General features: G+C 50.8%; 2 protein-coding genes across 8 annotated transcripts; one reads left to right on the top strand and one right to left on the bottom strand.

The window, feature by feature from the left end:
- The first annotated feature begins 700 nt into the window (after nt 1-700).
- RCCD1 (RCC1 domain containing 1) lies at nt 701-11227 on the top strand. 4 transcript variants are annotated; one of them, XM_032262415.1, is made up of 9 exons: nt 701-756; nt 1563-1650; nt 2396-2661; nt 2877-3267; nt 3367-3488; nt 5566-5664; nt 5983-6153; nt 6648-6677; nt 7182-9365. In XM_032262415.1, exons 3-9 carry the CDS (start codon nt 2496-2498, stop codon nt 7331-7333), a joined length of 1131 nt encoding a protein of 376 aa, XP_032118306.1. In that variant the 5' UTR covers nt 701-756; nt 1563-1650; nt 2396-2495; the 3' UTR covers nt 7334-9365. The 4 variants fall into 4 exon arrangements, with proteins under 4 accessions (XP_032118306.1, XP_032118304.1, XP_032118307.1 ...); XM_032262413.1 differs by lacking the exon at nt 701-756 and adding an exon at nt 11188-11227 and having other exon boundaries at nt 1059-1650; nt 7182-7337; XM_032262416.1 differs by lacking the exon at nt 701-756 and adding an exon at nt 1059-1226.
- Nucleotides 11228-11237: 10 nt separating this feature from the next.
- Nucleotides 11238-19801, bottom strand: PRC1 (protein regulator of cytokinesis 1). Of its 4 annotated transcripts, XM_032262418.1 has the most exons (6): nt 19468-19801; nt 19163-19273; nt 15951-16064; nt 14949-15125; nt 14576-14617; nt 11238-12403 (listed from the first exon to the last, which is right to left on the bottom strand). In XM_032262418.1, the coding sequence occupies exons 1-6, from the start codon at nt 19531-19533 to the stop codon at nt 12332-12334; spliced, it is 582 nt and encodes a 193-aa protein (XP_032118309.1). In that variant the 5' UTR covers nt 19534-19801; the 3' UTR covers nt 11238-12331. The 4 variants fall into 4 exon arrangements, with proteins under 4 accessions (XP_032118309.1, XP_032118310.1, XP_032118311.1 ...); XM_032262419.1 differs by lacking the exon at nt 14576-14617; XM_032262420.1 differs by lacking the exon at nt 14576-14617 and having other exon boundaries at nt 11238-11924.
- Between the last annotated feature and the right edge of the window lie 6 nt (nt 19802-19807).

The raw sequence follows: 19807 nt of genomic DNA, 5'->3' as shown, positions 1-19807 counted from the left end.
CGCCTCGGCCTCCCAAAGTGCTGGGATTACAGGCGTGAGCCACCGCGCCCGGCCTCACAGTTGCTTCTTAATCCTACTGGCGGGATGAAGGGGCATAGGAAGCTAATCAATAAGAAACTCGCCAGGTGTGGTGCCTCAAGCCTGTAATCCCAGCACTTTGGGAGGCCGAGGCGGGTGGATCACTAGAGGTCAGGAGTTTGAGACCAGCCTGGGCAACGTGGTGAAACCCTTTCTCTATTAAAAATGCCAAAAAAATGGGAGTGGGGTGGCCTGCACCTGTAATCCCAGCTACTCGGAAGGTAGAGAGTACAGTGAGCCGATACTCCTGCCTCCCAAAGTGTCGCCTGGGTGACAGAGCGAGACCCTGTCTCAAAAAATAAACTATCCGAAGAAAATCGTTTGGACACAGACCCCCATATATGCCAGGCCTTCAATACGTTTGCCTTTACGTTGGGAGTCCTTTGCGGCCTCCGCTGAAGGGGCTCGAGGGGGTTGGGTTGGAGGCCAGCTGAGCCTGGTTAAAGGGCTGCGTGGGCCGGGCCGGCTTCCCACCACCCCAGCCTGTTTCCGGGACGGCTAAACCCAGCGTGAGGCTCATTGGCTTGACAGATGCACGTGACGGGCCCCAGCCAATCAGTGGAAAGTCCAAGCTGCTTCCCGTTTGGGCCTGGGTCCGGCGCGTGTCTGGGTCCGGCGCGTGTCTGGGTCTGGGTCCGGCGCGTGTCTGGTCCCGAGGTGCCGAGGTTCCGGACTGCGGTTGGTGGCGGGGTCCGTCCGCCTTGGGGGTCACTCCTCGCCAGCCCCTCAGCTCGGGTCTTCATGCGCGTCGTCTCGGTGGTTCTGCTCTGAGCTGCATGCCCCGCGGGTGCCCGCACGGGCAGGACCGTCTGGTCCAGCTTCTGCCTTGGCAACGCCCGCCGGAGGTTTCAGCCCATTTCACGGGCCTGGCGGCGGCGCCCCGGCCTAGACCTAGGGACCTCGGGCCCGGAGAGGCCCCCGTGGGAAGGTGAACCGGGCTGCGGCCGCCGCGCCCCGGGGCCACGTCACTGCCCTTGCCGCCGATTGGCCGCCTCGCCCCGCGCGCTCTTCCAACCTTTTCTCCGCGGAGCCGTGGGCGCCGGCTGGGCGGGCGGCTGTTCCGAGGCGGCCGCTCTGCGCCGCGGCGTTTCTTCCAAGGCTGCCCACCGAAAGGACCTGCCGGAGAGGGTCGAGGGCATAGGGTCAAGGTAAAGGTCAGGGGCCCCCTTGTGTTGGGGAAGGGCGTTTAGGAGCCCAGGAGCTGGGGTCGCAGGAGGGACCCAAGACCTGACTTCAGAGGCCTGAAAATGCAACGGCGCTTCAGCCGGGGCGGTGCGGCTCACGCCTGTAATCCCAACACTTTGGGAAGCTGAGGCGGGTGGATCGCTCGAGCCCAGGAGTTCGAGACCAGCCTGGACAAGATACCGAGACCCTTGTCTCTATTATATAAATAATAATAATAGGAAAAAGTCTGCTCCAGCCGAACCTGCTTGCAGTGGCGTTGCTGTTGGAACCACCAGATTGCGTTTCTCTCCCCATTTAAGGGTTAGCTCCTTCGGAGCAGACAGCTGCCCTCACTGGCCCAGAGGAGGATCGCTCAGTAAATGCTTGCTGGACGAGTGACTAGATAAGGTACAGTTGAAATTGTGACTGTAAGTTTCTCAAAACCAATAAGATATCCAGGGATAATTTTTTGTCAACGTTAAATACTGGACTCAGTAAGCTAATACTGCGTTTATCATGGTGTTATGTACTCGTACCAAACCTTTTATTTGCATTTATTACAAGCAATTCTATGAGGTAGGTTCAAACACCACCGCCCCCACCTCCCTTTGTAAACTGAAAAAATGCGGTTGGACTCGGGTTAATTGGCTAAGGTCACAAGGCACCGCGAGGCGTTGGTAACCTGTGCAGGGCACTGCCTCCCACTTGCTCTTCTGCGTTCCACTGTGGAGTGGGGAGCAGAGCGCCGTGTGCGGAGTTGGCGGGACCTGATTTCAGCCCTCTGCCCCTCTCTGTCTAGCTGTATGATTGTGTAAGGGTTACTTTCCCTGGGAATCTCCTCTGTAAAACAGGACAATTTTGGTTCCCAAGATTACATGGGATAAAGTGCCAGATGCTGGGAAGCTGCGGGACGGGGTGGGAGTGTCGGGGGCGCCCGGATCCTAGTCTAGTGCCTAAAGGGCAGGCCACTTTGTACCCACTTTGTGGCACGCTGAGCTTGAGCCAAAAGGGAGGACAGGGAAGTGCCCCACTGGATATTTGAGAATGTTTGTAAATCCTGTAGAGCATTAGCTAAGGCGCCGGCTCAGCGGACCTTGGAGGCATGGACATCATCTACCTTTGTAGTCAGAATGACAGTTTCCCCATTTTACAGATAAGGCAGCTCCAGCTCCTGAAAGGCCAGAGACTAGCCAGCGGGCCACTAGGGGGTCCGCCGCAACCAGGTGGCGACCGGCAGAAGGCGCTGCCGGGACATGGCGGAGGAGCCGCCGGGGACCTGGTTCGGCTTCGGTTTCTGCGGCTTTGGGCAGGTGCCGGGCTCCGGACGCGGGCGCCAGGTGCACAGCCCCGAGCCGCTGCAGGCAGGCGTCGACATCCGCCGCGTGACCGCGGGCTGGAGCTACACCGCCTTCGTGACCCGTGAGCAGTCCCCGCCCTGTCCCCGCACCACTGCGGCCAGTTCAGGGTGTTTCTCCCTTTCAGGCCGCCAGCCCCACATTCTGATTTGGTCCCCATTCCCGCCTCCATTCTGCCTTAGACCCTGTTCCAATCTAGACCAGCCCCCAGCGCCGCCCCCAGTTCTAGGTCCCCAGGACATATCCCTTCCCCTCCCCAGCCCGCTCTTCGGTCCGCAGGTGGAGGCCGCCTGGAGCTGTCTGGCTCAGCCAGCGGCGCAGCGGGAGGCTGCAGGGACGCGTGGGCCTCAGAGGGGCTCCTCGTGGTGCTGCACGCCCGGCCCGGGTCGGGGGCGTTACTGCAGGCCTGGGCGCCCGGCTCGGCCCTGCGTGGGGAGCCCTTGTGGACCCAGAATGTGGTGCTGGAGGCCCAAGGGGAAGACGATCCCGGCGGTGAGGCCCAGGCTGGGAGGCTGCCCCTGCTGCCCTGCGCCCGTGCCTATGTGAGCCCCCGGCCGCCCTTCTACCGGCCTCTGGCTCCGGAGCTGCGGGTGCGCCAGCTGAAGCTGGGCGCCGAGCACGCATTGCTGCTGGACGCTGCAGGCCAGGTGTTCTCCTGGGGCGGGGGCAGGTGAGTGGGGGCGGGGGCAGGTGAGGGTTGGTGACTGGAGAAGCAAGCACGGGGGACCCCGTAATGTGACTGTAGCTGACGCGGGTCTCCCTTGCTCAGGCATGGACAGCTGGGCCATGGGACCCTGGAGGCAGAGCTGGAGCCAAGGCCCTTGGAGGCGTTGCAGGGCCTAGCCATGGCTGAGGTGGCCGCGGGGGGCTGGCATTCTGTGTGTGTGAGTGGTGAGTGACAGTGCTTCTCCAGACGAGCTTGTGATTTTGTGCAAACCTTCCTCCTGTTTTCCAGTTTGGGTGGGTGGCAGGCCTCCTCCCACACTCATCCGTCCATCGCCCAGTCAGTTATGATTCCTTAATACCCCTCACCCTCAGCCTCCTCCGCCTCCACCATCGCTCACTCATACCTGTGCTCTGGCATGTGTTCCTAGCTTCTCTGACACTGGTCTCACTGCCTCTCCCATCCCCACCTGCTCCCAGCCAGGACTCTTTCTACAGTGCTGCCAAGAGAGTATGGGGTTGAGGGGGCAGCCGAGTCAAGGAGAGCGGAGAAAGGCTGCAGGTGCCTTGGGGGCCATGATGTGTGGCACAGAGTAGACGCTGGGTGCCCACCAGGCCCCAGGATGCTGCTGGGTGTGACCCTGTGATGGTGCCACGCTGGCCAGAGTGAGGAGGGCCGCTTGGTGATCCAAGTGCCGCTCCCTCCTAGGCTGTTAGAGCGCATGCAGAGAGGGCGAGGCTGAGAGCAGGTGAGCTTTGTCTGTGTCTAGGACCCTTTTTGGCTGCTACTTAGATCACCGGGTGGCTTAAGACATTACCAGTGCTGCCGGGCGCGGCGCCTCACGCCTGGAATCCCAGCACTTTGGGAGGCTGAGGCGGGTGGATCCACGAGGTCAGGAGATCGAGACCATCCTGGCCAACGTGGTGTAACCCTGTCTCTACTAAAAATACAAAAATTAGCCAGGCATGGTGACAGGTGCCTGTAATCCCAGCTACTCAGGAGGCTGAGGCAGGAGAATCGCTTGAACCTGGGAGGCGGAGGTTGCAGTGAGCTGAGATCATGCCACTGCACTTCAGCCTGGGTGACAGAGCGAGACTCCGTCCCAAACAAACTTAGCAATGCCTTCCCTCCCACCATATTCTCATGGAATGGGCCTGGGCTGGTTGCCAACCCTGAGCTGAGCCAACATGGTGAAATCTTGTCTCGGCAAAAAATTTAAAAATGAGCTGGGCATGGTGGCTCGTGCCTGTGGTCTCAGCTATTTGGGTGGCTGAGGTTGGACGATCGCTTGAGCCGTGAAGCGGAGGTTGCAGTGAGCCAAGGTCATGCCACTGCACTCCAGCCTAGGTGACAGAGCGAGACTGTGTCTCAAAAAAAGAACTGGGCTGGAGAGAAGAGACCAGAGGGCTGGAAATAGCCCAGTGGGATGCCTCACACTCACGGTCTAGAAGGAACTTGAGGCCTTAAGGTGGGTGTAGAGGTTGAAGCATGGGCACATCCAGCCAGGCTTCTTAGTTTCAGATCATTGCTTAGGCCCTGGAACCTTGGGCCTGGTATGTGACCACTCTGTGCCTCAGTTGTCTTGTGAGTAAAATAGAGATGCTGCGTAAGTGGCGATACTGTCGTGTAGGGCTGTTGTGCCAATTAAGTGATTATATTTGAACAGCACATAAAACATCAGCATGGATTTAGCGCTTCATCAAATCAGCTGCTGCTGTTAGAGATGTTTGGTGTTAAGTGGCTGTTCCAACCAAAAAGCTATGGTGAGTGCGGCTGGGAAGGCGCGAGCTGCACGTGGCTTTCTACAGGACCCGCCCTGGGTGAGAGCAAAAGGACACGAGCCGGCCCAGGGGTGCTTTTGTTTATTTATTTAGAGACGGGGGTTTCACCGTGTTGCTGAAGCTAGCCTCAAACTCCTGAGCTCAAGTGATTCACCCACCTCAGCCTCCCAAAATGCTAGGATTACAGGCATGAGCCACCACACCTGGCCCCAGCCCAGTGGTTTTGAAAGGGTGACCATTGGGGCACTTCCAGAGACACATCTCTGAAATGAGGGGCAATTTGGCAGCATAAGATTGAAAATGGAAGGTTCAGTGAGGGACTTTAAGGGTGACCTGAAGGCATTGAGGGGACGGGAACCTAAAAGCCCCTGGGGCCAGAGGGGAAGCACCTTGGCCTGGAGTGCTACCCTGGGCAGGCTGGCTTTGGATGTCCCCAGGAGTGGACGGGACGGGATGGGGAGGGGAGTTTGGATGGATGCAGGGGGTTCCCAGTCTGTTGATGTGTCCCCTTGATCTCTTTCAGAGACTGGGGATATCTATATCTGGGGCTGGAATGAATCAGGGCAGCTGGCCCTCCCTACCAGGAGCCTGGCAGAGGATGGGGAGACAGCTGCAAAGGAAGGTGAGGGTCAACTCGACTCCCACAGCCGCTGCCCCAGGATGTGGCTGTCATTCCTGACTCCTGGCTGAATGCTGGCCTGAGAGCTACATTCTCAGATGGAGCATGCGAGCCCTTAGGGGAGGGAGCATCGGCAAGGCTGATGCCAGCCTTGGCACCACACTTGTGCAGGAGTGCCAGACCTGACTGCAGAACGTTGGGGTTCAGAGCACCAGCTTTGGAGCTAGGCAGTCGTGTGCCTCAGAGCTGTTGTGGTAATGAGTGACTGTGTGCATAAGGCTTAGCTCAGGGCTCAGTGTTCACATCATTATCATTTTAAAGCCACGGGACTGAATGCAGATGGCTCCCAGGCGAAGAGAATGGCCCGGGCTGAGGATGGAGCCCCTGCCCCCTTCATAGCTGTTCAGCCCTTCCCAGCTCTACTGGATCTCCCCCTGGGCTCAGATGCAATCAAGGCCAGCTGTGGATCCAGGCACACGGCTGTGGTGACACGTGAGAGGGACTGGAGGGTGGTTCAGGATGGAGCAGGAAGGCACTCTGCTCACTCCAGCTGGTGTCCGCAGAAAGGGGTGGGCGGCGGAAAAACTTCTGTCTTAAGGCTTCTGTGGCTCCTACAGAGCAGCTGCCTCACTCACTGGATAAGCCCCAACCCCTGTGTAGTTTCACAGTAGCTCCCCAGCCTGTCAGGCCCAGAGGATTCTTCCTTCTGGAGGGAGGCTGATGCTCTTTCCTCCGTGCACCGCCACAGACACATTCCCCGCCCACCGCCGCCTCTGACAGCACGCCTGCCCAGTCTGGCCTGCGCTCGGTAGCTTGGCACAGGAGTTGCCCTCGGGATCCTCTACCATGCTGCATGTGATCAGCCAGTTGTTAAGAGAATGTTATTCACACCAGGTGTTTCTCATGAGGATTGCAACATGCTAGCTGTGGGCTGTGCCAAGCCAGGCTGGACAAATGCCAGCCACTGACTGTCCTTTTGCTTTCAGGAACAGGGGACCTGTACACCTGGGGTTGGGGTAAGTAAAAGGATTGTTTTTGTGATCCTGAAACCAAGGGGAGGAAAGACCTGGGAGTACAGGGCAGGTGACAAAGCCACCAAGACTAGAGGAAGCAGGGGCCTTGGCCAGGTCCCTGGGGTTGGAACAGATGTGGGCATACTCCAAGACCAGACGGGGAACATGAAGGGGGTGTCGGTGCCACCCACCTAGCTCTCTGAAACACTGAAGGAAGTGTCCAGCCAGCATTTACAAAGCATCGTTTTGCGGATCTGACACTGGATAGAGAAAAAGATACAATGGAAATGTGTGCTCTGAACATCGTAACTTGGGTAGCAGGGAAGTCTGGAGTGGCTGGTCGCCACTGGCCTCTTGGGGATCCTCAGGGTTACCTGGCTCTGGGTCTCCTCGATTCACAGACGCTGGAGCATAATCCCAGCGTCTCATTGGATAGTCTGGGATCCTTCCTGGAGGGAAAGCAGCAAGACCCAGTGGAGACGATGCAGAGGGTCTGGTTTCACTTAGGTAAATATGGACAGCTAGGCCACGGGGACACCAGCAGCTGGGATCGGCCCCGCCGAGTAGAATACTTCGTAGATAAGCAACTCCAAGTAAAGGCCATCACCTGTGGGCCCTGGAACACCTACGTGTATGCTGTGGAGAAAGGAAAGAGCTGACTTGCGTATGTATATGTAATAAAACACCTGTGAAACTCCCATCTTTGTCAAGGAAAACTGTTGCCTGCACCCCAAGGGCCCTGTGTTTGCCCCTCTCCATTACAGTCTTCCCTTTCACCTTCAAGCACAGTCCTAAACTTGTCTGCTTTAGAAACAGCTGGAGAGCATTGAAAACTCTGCCGCCCAAGGCCAGCATCCTGACAGTGAAAGCAGAGCCTCTGGGGGTGTGGCCTAGATAGTGGTAGAGTCCAAGCTCCGCCCACCTCACCCAGGGAAATTTGACGTGCAGCTGAGATCGGAGCCCGTTCCAGCTCATCTTCCTTTTCAGTCCCTTCCCGGTTTTCGTTTGAATTTTGCCGTCCTTGTGTGCATTTTTATTTAACATAGGTGTTTGCCTTTGAGTGTTAGGTAAATGGAATCGTCCTGGATATGTGCTTTTGTGTCATTTTTGTCACTCAGCATTGTGTGAGCGATCCTTGTTGTTGGGTCCTGGAGTTCATTCATTTTCAATGCTGTATGGTGTTCCGTTGTATGAATATACCTCAAGTGATACAGTCTTGCCGATAGTCATCTTTATCGTTTCTGATTTTGGTCATTCCACGTGATACTTGGAGCAGTGTTGTGCACATGTGCACACGTTCCTCTGCAGAACATTGAGTTAAATTGCTAAGCGAAGAGATGCCTTTAATTTCACTAGATAATTGTTTCCCACCAGAAGTGTGGGGTTGACTGTGTCAGGTAGATGCGCGTTGATTTTAATTTGCATTTCCCTGAATACTGATGAGGTTGAGTAACTTTTCATTTGTGTATTGGATGGCGGGTCATGGTGGCTCACGCCTGTAGTCCCAGCACTTTGGGAGGCTGCGGGGGATTGCTTGAGGCTGAGTTCAGCTGTTGGTCGGCCACTGGAGTTTTCCGTTATGAAGCGCCTGTTCAGGTTTGCTGGCCTTTTCTTGGTGACTTTTCTTTTGTATATTTCAGATACCGTCTTTTGATCGTTAGTGTTCAGAATATCTTCTGCTATCATGTAGTTTGTTGTTTCAGTTTCTCTGGGTGTTATCAATTTTTATTTAATGCTTAGATGGTGCTTGCTGCATGCCAGGTAAGCCTCAAAGTGCTTTACAAATGTCAGCTTATTTTGATACAATGTTAATTCTTTACGGTTAATTTACATTTGTTCATGTGTGTGTGGTTTAGGAAATATTTCCCACCTGTGGGGTCTTTAAGCTTTTTTTTTTATTGTGGTAAAATATACTGAACATAAAATTTATGTTCAATAAAAATAGAAAAATTATTTCAACCATTTTTAAGGATAGGGTTGAGTGACATCCATTCCTGTTGTGTAGCCATCACCCTTATGCATTTGAATAACTTTTTCATTCCATGGTGAAACTGCACATTAAACACTGAACTCCCCACTCCCCTTCCCGGCTCCTGGCAGCCGCCATTCTACCTTCTGTTTCTGTGACTCTGACTACCCTACGTGCTTTACGTAAGTGGAATCCCATAGTATGTCTTTTCATGATTGGCTTATTTCACCTAGCAGCATGTCCTGCAAGTTCATCCATGATGCAGCTTATGTATCTGGACTTCCTGCCTTTTAAAGGCTACGATTCTATTAAATGTATGCACCGCGTTGTATTCATCCATCTGTGCATTGGTGGAGAGGTGAGTAGAGCTACTGTGAATAGTGCTGCTGTGAATGTGGGTGTACAACTCTGATTCTCTGCTTCCGTTCTTTTGGATATAGACCCAGAGCGGAATTGCTTGGTTGTGTGGTTAATTCTGTATAATTTTTTGAGGACCTGCCCTACTGTTTTCCACAGAGGGCTGCCTCATTTTACATTCCCACTAGAAGTGCACACAGATCCTAATTTCTCCACATCCATGTCAACACTTGTTTTCTATTTTTTGGTTAGTAGCTGTCCTAATGGATGTGAAGTGCTATTTCATTGTAGGCTTTTTTTTTTTTTTTTTGACAGGATCTCTCTGCTGCCCAGGCTGGAGTGCATTTGTGATCTTGGCTCACTGCACCCTCCGCCTCCTGGGCTCAAGCGATCGTCCCGAGTAGCTGGGACTACAGGCACATGCCACCACTTCTGGCTAATTTTTGTATTTTTAGTAGAGATGGGGTTCTGTCATGTTGCCCAGGCTAGTCTTGAACTCCTGGGCTCAAGCGATCCACTTGACTTAGCCTCCCAAAGTACTAGGAATATAGGCATAAGCCATCATGCCCGGCCAAGCCACTTTTTAAAACGGGCAAAAGTTAACAAAGACGACAGAAGGATGGCAACTAAGCATATGAAAAGAAGGCCTATGTCATTAGGCATTAGGGAGTTGTAAATGAAAACCAGTGAGACACCACTTCATACGCAGAGTAACTAGAATGATACAAAGGCTGAACATACCAGCTGTTGGTGAAGACGTGGAGAAACCGAAACCTTCAAACATTACTGCTGGGAGTGTAAAATGGTACTGCTTCAGAAAACAGTTTGGCTTTTTTTTTTTTTGAGATGGAGTCTCACTCTGTCACTCAGGCTGGAGTGCAATGGCATAATCTCGGCTCACTGCAACCTCCCCCTCCTGAGTTCAGGCAGTTCTGTTTCAGCCTCCTGAGTAGCTGGGATTACAGGCACATGCCACTATGCCCAGCTAATGTTTGTATTTTTAGGAGAGACGGGGTTTCACCATGTTGGCCAGGCTGGTCTCATACTCCTGACCTGGCGATCTTCCCACCTCGGCCTCTCAAAGTGCTGGGATGACAGGTGTGAGCCACCGTACCTGACCCAGCTTGGCATTTCTTAAAAAGTTAACTGTATACCTACCGTAGATGTGATCCAGCAGTTTCACTCCAAGGTATTTATCCAGAAGAAAAATATATATACATACAAAGACTTGTATATGAATATGTATAGCAGCCTTGTTTTTAATAGCCAAAAACTGGAGAAAAGCCAAATGTAAAAAATCTCACAGATGAAAAAAATGGTGTATCTACACCATGGAATACTAAGCAAAAAAAAAAAAAAAAAAAACCAAAAAACTACGGGTATAAGAAACAGTATGGGTCAACCTCAAAGTAGTGAAAGAGCGAGACCAAAAAAAGTATATGCTGTGTGATTCTTCTTACATAAAACTGCAGGAAATGCAAACTAATCTGTAGTAACAGCAAGAAGTCAGTGATTGCTAGGCAGGGCGAGGCTGGGCAGGAGGAATAAGAAACGACTGGGAGGAAACTTCTGGGCTGGAGATGCTTGGTGACTTGGCTGTGGTGGTGGTTTTTCTGTTTTAGCCTCCACAGGTGTACAGTTTCTGTCCATCCTCCCTCAGTAACACTGTTGGCTCCCACATTGAGACAACAGGCATTGAAGCCAGAAGCTTCCTAGGACTCCCTCTGCTCTTTACACCTTAGCGGTTAGATTTTTTATTTCCCACAGAAACTTCTGAGAATAGGGTATTTTTAATTTAGGAATGTACCAGAAAAGATTTAAAGAAGTCACACTTGGCTGGGTGCAGTGGCTTACGTGTCATCCCAGCACTTTGGGAGGCCAAGGCGGGCAGATCACCTCATGTCAGGAATTCAAGACCAGCCTGGCCAACATGGTGAAACCCCATCTCTACTAAAAACACAAAAATTAGCCAGGTGTCATGGTGGTGGGCACCTGTAATCCCAGCAACTCGGGAAGCTGAGGCAGGAGAATCACTTGAACCTGGGAAGTAGAGGTTGCACTGAGCCAAGATAGATAGTGTCACTGCACCTCCAGCCTGGGTGACAGTGAGATTCAAAAAAATTGACACTCGTGACTAAAAACTTCTGGGAGATCCTTTTAGTCTCTTCCGTTTCTGGTTTTCACACACAGACCAACGAAAAAGTGACTGGGGAAAAAAAATGAAACACCGCACTGTATCTTTTTGAAATTAAAATCTGTATACTTACAATTTATTTTTAAGAATAATTTTATATTTTAAAAACAGGACACATACATGTATGAGTAAACAGCATGGCTGTGACAGACCAAGTCCACACTGGTAAGCTTTTGAGAACCATTTACACTATGTTGACAGTAGTAATGGTTCAGGCAGACAGAGGAAGAATAAATAATAGTGCTTCAGGAAGAGTAGTGACTGAGAGGGTTGGTAAGGAGGGCACCTCATCGTAGATGCTAGAGTAGAAACAACTCCCTCGTAGTGACATGTGCAAAGTTCCAGATCTCGATGACAAAGATAACCCAACCCATCGGAACAGCCAGCCTCCCGATGTGGCTGGCAACTGCAGGGGTAGAAGAACTCAGGCACAGCAGGCACAGAAATGGGGAGACTGGAGCCAGGGACAAATGCTGAGGAGAGTTCCAACGAGCACGTGTGTTCATACATACATACCGCCAACAAAGGGCGTTGCACTGCGCAACGGAACTGAACACAATCTAACAAAGCAGCTCCCACCTTCCTGTCACCTCTTTGGCAGTAGTAGGGCAGGCCATCTCAACTTTGGACACACACGGCCATTCTCATCAGGAGGAAGGCTGTCCTGTGTGGTGGGGACAAGCTTTCAGGTAAGAGCAAAGCTGATAGCTACAGCATTAATTGAACATCCCTAAACAAAAAAGATGTTAATACTCATTACAAGTACACAAGCCAAAATTACCCTAGGGATGGGCACAGTTAGTTAATAATTTTCCTACACAGTGGTGAAATAAAACAAGCTTTTGATCACACTTCAGGAAGCAGAATTATGTGGTAAAGAAGTCAGGCCCCATATGCTAAAATTTGTACTTTCTGCCATAAACTTTTAAAGTCAAAACTAAGTCTCCTAGGACCACTAAACCTGTGGTGGACGTTCATCTGTAACACTCTTTATATCTCTAATAGGCCCATGGTCATGGAGCCTGTCCAAGGCTAGGGTTTTGAGCACACCTAAGCTCAAGAAAAACTAAAGCCTCCCCCATAAAATGAGGTCCAGTCTAGGCACAGGAAGCCACAGCTGGTTGACTGCTCAGGGCCTTAGGACTGGATGTTGGTTGAATTGAGGATTCCAGAAGTAGCGTCAGATTTGGAAGCCTTTGAAAGTTCTCGCTGTTGAAAAATAAATAACATCAGTGGCAATACTGCCTCTATCACACATGCCCCGCCCTTCTAAGTATGGGTAAGTGTCAGCAAAAGGTCCCCTGAAGGCAGTTTCTCTGAGATCCCTAGTGTGGCATAGGTTGCGTTAGGAGCACCATTCTGTTAGTCATAGAGTGCACATGCACCCATGCCCGTGACCTCTTTCCTCAACCAGTCCATTCTGTTACACCTCACAGAAGAGAAATCCTTCATATGGTCATGCACGGCATAATGACAGTTAATGACAGGCCACATACACCATGGTGGTCCCCTAAGAGTATGCCATATTTTTACTGTACCTTTTCTTTTCTTTTTTTTTTGAGACGGAGTTGTTTCGCTCTTGTTACCCAGGCTGGAGTGCAATGGCACCATCTCGGCTCACCGCAACCTCTGCCTCCTGGGTTCAAGCAATTCTCCTGCCTCAGCCTCCTGAGTAGCTGGGATTACAGGCACGCGCCACCATGCCCAGCTAATTTTTTTTTAGTTTTAGTAGAGACGGGGTTTCACCATATTGACCAGGATGGTCTCGATCTCTTGACCTCGCGATCCACCCGCCTCGGCCTCCCAAAGTGCTGGGATTATAGGCTTGAGCAACCGCGCCCGACCTACTGTAACTTTTCTATGTTTGGATACACAGATACTTACCACTGTGTTACATAATTGACTACAATATCCCAGGAATAGCCTGAATCAAAACCCACAATTGCCTACAGTATTCTGTAACATGCTGCACAGGTTTGCAGCCCGGGAGGAAAACACCATCCCACATAGTCTAGGTGTGTAGGCTGTACTGTCTAGGACTGTTAAGTACACTCTATGAAATGTGTACCATGGGTGGGGCAATTTCATTCTCAGAATATGTCCCTGTCATGGACACATGACTGTACTTCACAAAGCTACATTAGAGTTGTCAAGGTAAGTAGGCAACAAGCTTTAATCTCTTGAGCCCTTTATAAAACAATGGGCCAGAACATATATCTACCAATCCCTGGGGCTGAGGGCCTTGTAACCTGCCGGTGATTTGATCTCATGCTGGGGCACATGGTAAAGCAGCAAAAGATAAACACGAACGGCCGTTGGGAAAGACGTTAGCACAGAGGTTAGTTGAGTGGCTTTGGTGCTGCCTGGTGGAGTCTATCAGCTATAGCAACCAAACCAGATGAACCTGCCTAGGACTAGCCACAGAGATAGACAGGTACTTCAGCCTCAAATAGATCAAATGGGCCTTGGGTGAACAAGCAGAAAGAGAAAGCTGGACCTCTGTCCAGCAATCCGTTGGCCAGAGTGACACACACCCACTTTTATAGGTGGAAGCACCACCAGCCACATAATTTGAAAACATGCCAGAGTAGGAAGCCAGTTTCAGTGATCAAAACCAGCCACAGCCTTGGCTGGCCGGTTCTATTCTCCATCTCTGCGGCCATCAGGAGAGGAGGCAGCCTAGGGTTTCACTCAATATCCCCTCAACGGTAAGGGACAGCCTCAGCTCTCCCTAGTAAAATATTGAGAGAAGAGAACACAGATTCAGTAAAAGGCATTGTTGTTAGGTGTTAGCAAATGTAGAGTAGGATACTAGAAAGTGAAGAGCATTCTGGAAAACCTTTTTTCCAGTGCTTTATCTTTATCTATGGGTCAATAGCTCAATGGAAAGAGGCAAAGGTGAGGAAATCAGCATTAGCTAGCTGAGAGGAGACAGAGCTGGCGATTGAGCCCTGAGGGGTTAAGAAGGCATATACTCCAGGAAATAATCAGCACACAGGCCAAGAGCCTCACTGTCGGCAGCACACAGCTGGGGCTCCCCTCCCCGCGTGATGGGGCCTCTATTCCTTCCAGCTCTTGCAGGCCTTTGAGGTCACAACTGGGGAGGGTCAAGGCTTTCTGTTAAACATGATTTTTAAAAACTGCCTGATATTAGAGGCTGAGAATCCAATTCAAGTCTGACAAGTTTTCTTATTAATTAGGCTAATCTGTAATGAATGTAAGTCAGATGTGTTTTTTGAGTCCATGAGAGGAATTCCTGCTTCCTTTGAAACACAGCTGAGATGACTGGTTAGTGTAGCCCTATGCCCAGATGAATGAAGCCAGCAGATGACAGATGAGTTTGGAAAGGGACATGAAACATGCAGGGGTTGCCATACAGACCTGAAGCCCAACAGTGGAACTGTCAGAGAGGGACGGATCCTTCTAAGAACAAAGAATTAAGACAGTTACCAAGAACTCCACCAAGAGAGCACCAGGGCAGTGACAGGGGGGTCACCTCCCGCAGCCAGGAAATGGTATATATATATTAAGCAGAAGGATCCAGGTTAAATGTCTAGTTGCTGCTGCCAGCTTCCTTCCTATATACCGCCCCCTTTAAATCGCACCCACCCTGCCATGGTCAAAGCAGGAAAGGGATTCTCAGCCTCCAAGGTAGCTGCCCTAGCTAACAGCCTGGATGCCCCTGGGAAGATACCCACTCTGCCCCAACCGTGTGCTCCCCAGAGACTGGTAGATATGAGAAAAGGTGAATTACCGCAAACTCAGAATAGGTGCTGGCAACAGAGTTAATGCTGAAGTTGCGCTGGACGGGGGCCGAGCCGGGGTACCCACCAGTCAGGATGCTGCCGTTGAGGTCCAGGTTCTCCTTGTTAGCTCCATGCCTGCTGGCAGGGGGCATTTTCTTCCCTGAAGAGGTGGAAGTAGCGACTGGCTGCAGAGAAAGAGATCCACATATCATCCTAGTGAATGCGCTCGCGCGAGCGCGCACGCGCGCACACACGCACGCACGCACGCGCGCACACACGCACGCACGCGCGCACACACGCACGCACGCACGCGCGCACACACGCACACACACAAATACCTGCAGTGGTTAAAGCCTGAGACTACCTTTATGTTCATGTCTGTAATCCTATACTTTTTAGTTGAAAACATGGGGCCAGGAGCGAGTGGCTCATGCCTATAATCCCAACAGTTTGGGAGGCCAAGGCAGGAGGACTGCTTGAGGTCACATGTTCAAGAACAGCCTAGGCAACATGGCAAAACCCTGTCTCTAGGAAAAAATTTCTTTAAAAATATGAATCCTTGATTTATAGGACACCTATCTTTGAGCATAGCCTAATAAAATATTTGAAAGACTGGGTGTGTTTTACCACATACTTTCCACGTCTCCACTGAGTACTGGGCATGTTTAGTGACACGGTGTCACTGGGCTGGAACCCACATGTCGGGGCCCTAGCTCCATACCAGCTGAAGACTGGGCTTGGAATTGAGTCTACAGAGACCCCCGCCTGACCTTCAGTTTCCCAGACACGTCCCAGGGCTTTCCATGGTACCAGTGGGGCTCAGAGTGCCTGTTCTATTTTTTTGCACATTAGTTTTGGACCATTATTTAATGGTGAGCTAGTTTCTGTCAACTCCCAGCATATCAATAAGAACCAAATGCAGGGATCTTAGAATCTAGAACAAGTAGGTGGGGCCTCTGGGTGAACAGGCTAGGACACACTGAGAATGTGCTTATACACGGCATACTAACCTTGCTGCCAGACGGAGGAAGTCGAGACATGGGAGAGCGGTAGATGGTTCCTCCAAAGATAGGCCGCCGAATGCTGCTATTGGCTGTGGCATTGGACATGGTGGTGGTGTTCAGCTGGGGGAAGAACACATGGGTTACTGATGTGCAGGAACATCCTCAGCATTTCCAGCAACCCGTCTCCACCCTACAGAGAAATGAGTATGGGAGGCAGTTCAGGGAAGATGGGTTTACATGGTGAGGGGCCTGCTGTGTCTAATACTGCATAGCTTTGAAGAAACCTGGGAAAAGTTTTCAAAGCCTATTTATGGCCACCAAATGGAACTGCAAAATGGTAAAACTACTGTGGCACAAGACATCTCTTACGACCAAGCTATTCCACTCTTAGGTGTCTCTACCCAAGAGAAACGAAGCATAGATCCATACAAAGACTTAGACGGAAATGTTCACGGCAGCTACCTCCAACCAAAAGCTAGAAACAGCCAATTACCCATCGGCAGGTGACGGGACAAGCAAACTGGTAAATTCATACAGTGGAATTAATATTGGTCAGCAATAAAAAGGAGTGACCTTTTGATACATGCCACAAGAGAGATGAATCTACTAAATGAAGGAAGCCGGACAGAATATATACTGTGGGATTCCATGTAAAATATTTCAAAGTGCAAACTATAGTGAGAGTAAATCCCTGCTGGCCACAGCTAGGAGGCTGGGGGCAAACCAGGAGCCAGGGAAGGGGGGAGGTCATACAAAGAGGCACTAGGAAACTTTGGGGACCATGGAAATGTTCAGTATCTAGATAAGGGTGACAGTTTCATTGTGTAAACGTACATGTCAAAAGAATATTACATGCTAATGATAAGAGAGCTGTAAACATTTTTGAGATGGGAGTCTCACCCAGGTTGGAGTGGTATAATCTTCGTTCACTGCAGCCTCGACCTCCTGGGTTCAAGCAATTCTCCCACCCCAGCCTCCTGAGTCGCTGGGACCATAGGTGTGCGCCACCACAACCAGCTAATTTTGTATTTTTAGTAGAGGTGGGGCTTCAACATGTTACTCAGGCTGGTCTCCAACTCCTATGTCAGCTTCCCGAATATTGGGATTACAGGCTTCAGCCACTACACCCAGCCAACACTTGATTTGTTTTTGAGATGGAGTTTTGCTCTTGTTACCCAAGCTGGAGTGCGATGGTGTGATCTCGGCTCACCGCAATTCTGCCACCCGGGTTCAAGCGATTCTCCCGTCTCAGCTTCCCAAGTAGCTGGGATTACAGGCTTGCACCACCACACCTTGCTAATTCTGTATTTTTAGTAGGGGGCCAGGCATGAAGGCTCATGCCTGTAATTCCAGCACTTTGGGAGGCCGAGGCAGGTGGATCACCTGAGGTCGGGAGTTCAAGATCTGCCTGACCAACATGGAGAAATCTCGTCTCTACTAAAAATACAGTATTAGCTGGGCATGGTGGTGGCACACACCTGTGATCCCAGCTACTTGGGAGGCAGAGGCAGGAGAATCACTTGAACCTGGGAGGCAGAAATGGTGGTGAGCCGAGATGCTGCCATTGCACTCCAGCCTGGGCAATGAGCAAAACTCCGTCTCAAAAAAAAAAAAAATTCTAGGTGGATGAAAATCTTAGGAAAGCAACAGCCATTCAATGCAGAAGGCAAACTAGGAAATACAGGAAAATATCTGACTTGAGGTCATGGGTGGAGTTCATAAAAGCCACAAGAAAAAAGATTGAAAAAAAAAAATTTAGTAGATTAAGAACTTTCTGTTCATCAGCAAAATGCCACAGAAAGTAAAAAGACAGTGGGGCGTAGCAGCATATTCTCATAATCTCAGCGCTTTGGGAGGCCAAGGCAGGAGGATCACGTGAGCCCAGGAGTTCAAGACCAGCCTGGGTAACATGGCAAAACCTCATGTCTACAAAAAAATACAAAAATTAGCTGGGTGTGGTGGCATGTGCCTGTATGCCTATAGTCCCAGTTACTCAGGAGGATGAGATGGGAGAATGGCTTTAGCCTAGGAGGTCAAAGCTGCAGTGAGCCATGATCATGCCACTGCACTCCAGCCTGGGTGACAGAACAAGACCCTGTCACCAACAAACCCAAAAAGCAAAAAGTAAAAAGACCAGCCAAAAAAGACAAACAGAAATCCTGGGCAATGGGTTTTTTTTTTTTTTTTTTTTTTTGAGACAGAGTCTTACTGTGTCTGTGTCACCCAGGCTGGACTGCAGTGGCGTGATCTTGACTCACTGCAACCTCCACCTCCTGGGTTCAAGCGGTTCTTGTGCCTCAGCCTCCCGAGTAGCTAGGATTACAGGCGTGTGTGACCATGCCCAGCTAATTTCTGCATTTTTAGTAGAGACGGGTTTCTCCATGTTGGCCAGGCTGGTCTTGAACTCCTGACCTCAGGTGATTCGTCCACTTTGTCCTCCCAAAGTGCTAGGATTACAGGTGTGAGCCACCGTGCCCGGCCCCTGGGAAATGTTAGTGTAATGCAAGGGAGTTGCATCCAAAGTATATAAAGAATTCCTGGCCAGGCGCGGTGGCTCACTTGAAGTCAGGAATTGAAGACCAGCCTGGCCAACATGGTGAAACCCCATCTCTACTAATAATACAAAAAAGCAATTAGCCAGACGTGGTGGCAGGTGCCTGTGGGCCCACCTACTTGGGAGGCTGAGGCAGGAGAATTGCTTAAACCTGGAGGCGGAGGTTGCAATGAGCTGAGATCGCACCATTACACTCCAGCCTAGGCAACAAGAGTGAAAACTCTGTCTTAGAAGCAAAAAGTAAAAAAGTAATAAAGTCCTGTCTGACTTTGTGCTCTAGAGATGAAGAATCATTACATGTTCCACAGAGTAAGCATGAAGGTTTTCACATGCTACCACATGGCCACCTGTTAGCCTTGCAGGGGGAAAATAACATTACAGGTTTTCAGGAAAACCTCTGAAGCTTTCTTTATCATTACCAGAATGTTGGCCATCGTTGCCCCCTTCTGAGTTGAATGCAAGGACTCAAGTGCACACACTAAAGCTGGCCATTGGTGACTGTCACTAGAGGCCACTATTCAGCCTTCCATCCACTCTCAAGTGCACTCAACATGAAGGGACAGAAAAACCCTTTCCCCGTCTCTGCAGGACAGAGTGCAGGAGGTGGCTGGGACTACCCTCACCACTCCCTTGAAATCAGCGCTTCCCTAGGCCTTGCGTTTACCTTTCGTGCTTTGCCTGGTGTGTTGGGAGTCAGTCCCCGCCGCTTGCTGGGTGTTCGGGGAGCACTGCCATACAGCATCTCTGTTTCTGTCTGCTTTTTGTTCTTGAGTTGCTGTGTGAAAGTCAGAAGCACCAGTGATAAATCTTAGGAAGAAAGCAGGCCTGGGAGGGGAACAGAAGCAGGGCCCAGAATCTAGGCTCATGTCTCTGCAGACAGAGCTAAAAAGAGCTGCCATGGACTCCCAAGTCAACAAACCCCGGTCCCTGGCAGAGACTCTGGGCTGCTCAGATGACCATCTTACTTACTCTTTCCTGTCTGTCTCTCTCTCTCTCCAGTCGACGCATCTCCCATTGCTCTGCCACATACTCCATAAATTTCTGCCCATTTACCAGAAATGTCTTTGAATGTTCCTGTTCCCACAGTTCAATCTGTGCCTTCAACTCCTCTTCCAGCTGAGACCAGAAAGAAAGACGTGTTCATAACTTCAAATCTTTTTTGTAAGGCCCAAATGAAATGACTTCCCTAGAGAATGACTCCTCCACCCCAGAGCATCATTAACTTCACTTCAGGTAGCTGGGCACACAGGCTACAGGTCAGAGTGACTGCAAATCAAAGCCTGGGACATTTCATTCACACCATATACCA

Source organism: Sapajus apella, unplaced genomic scaffold (genome assembly GCF_009761245.1).
Source record: "Sapajus apella isolate SASKATOON/1434 unplaced genomic scaffold, GSC_monkey_1.0 scaffold129, whole genome shotgun sequence".
Taxonomy (NCBI): domain Eukaryota; kingdom Metazoa; phylum Chordata; class Mammalia; order Primates; family Cebidae; genus Sapajus; species Sapajus apella.
The sequence above is the reverse complement of the archived record's forward strand: the minus strand, read 5'-3'. Positions and strand labels throughout refer to the sequence as shown.

Coding starts and splice junctions, on each gene's coding strand:
- RCCD1 (XM_032262413.1), top strand. CDS start 2,496: ATGGCGGAGGAGCCGCCGGGGACCTGGTTCGGCTTCGGTTTCTGCGGC. Junction 5,665..5,982: donor GGAGACAGCTGCAAAGGAAG/GTGAGGGTCAAC, acceptor ATCATTTTAAAG/CCACGGGACTGAATGCAGAT. Junction 6,678..7,181: donor CCTGTACACCTGGGGTTGGG/GTAAGTAAAAGG, acceptor GGTTTCACTTAG/GTAAATATGGACAGCTAGGC.
- PRC1 (XM_032262418.1), bottom strand. CDS start 19,533: ATGGAGTATGTGGCAGAGCAATGGGAGATGCGTCGACTGGAGAGAGAG. Junction 15,126..15,950: donor TTCCTCCGTCTGGCAGCAAG/GTTAGTATGCCG, acceptor CTTTCTCTGCAG/CCAGTCGCTACTTCCACCTC. Junction 14,618..14,948: donor GCACCTATTCTGAGTTTGCG/GTAATTCACCTT, acceptor CTTTGTTCTTAG/AAGGATCCGTCCCTCTCTGA.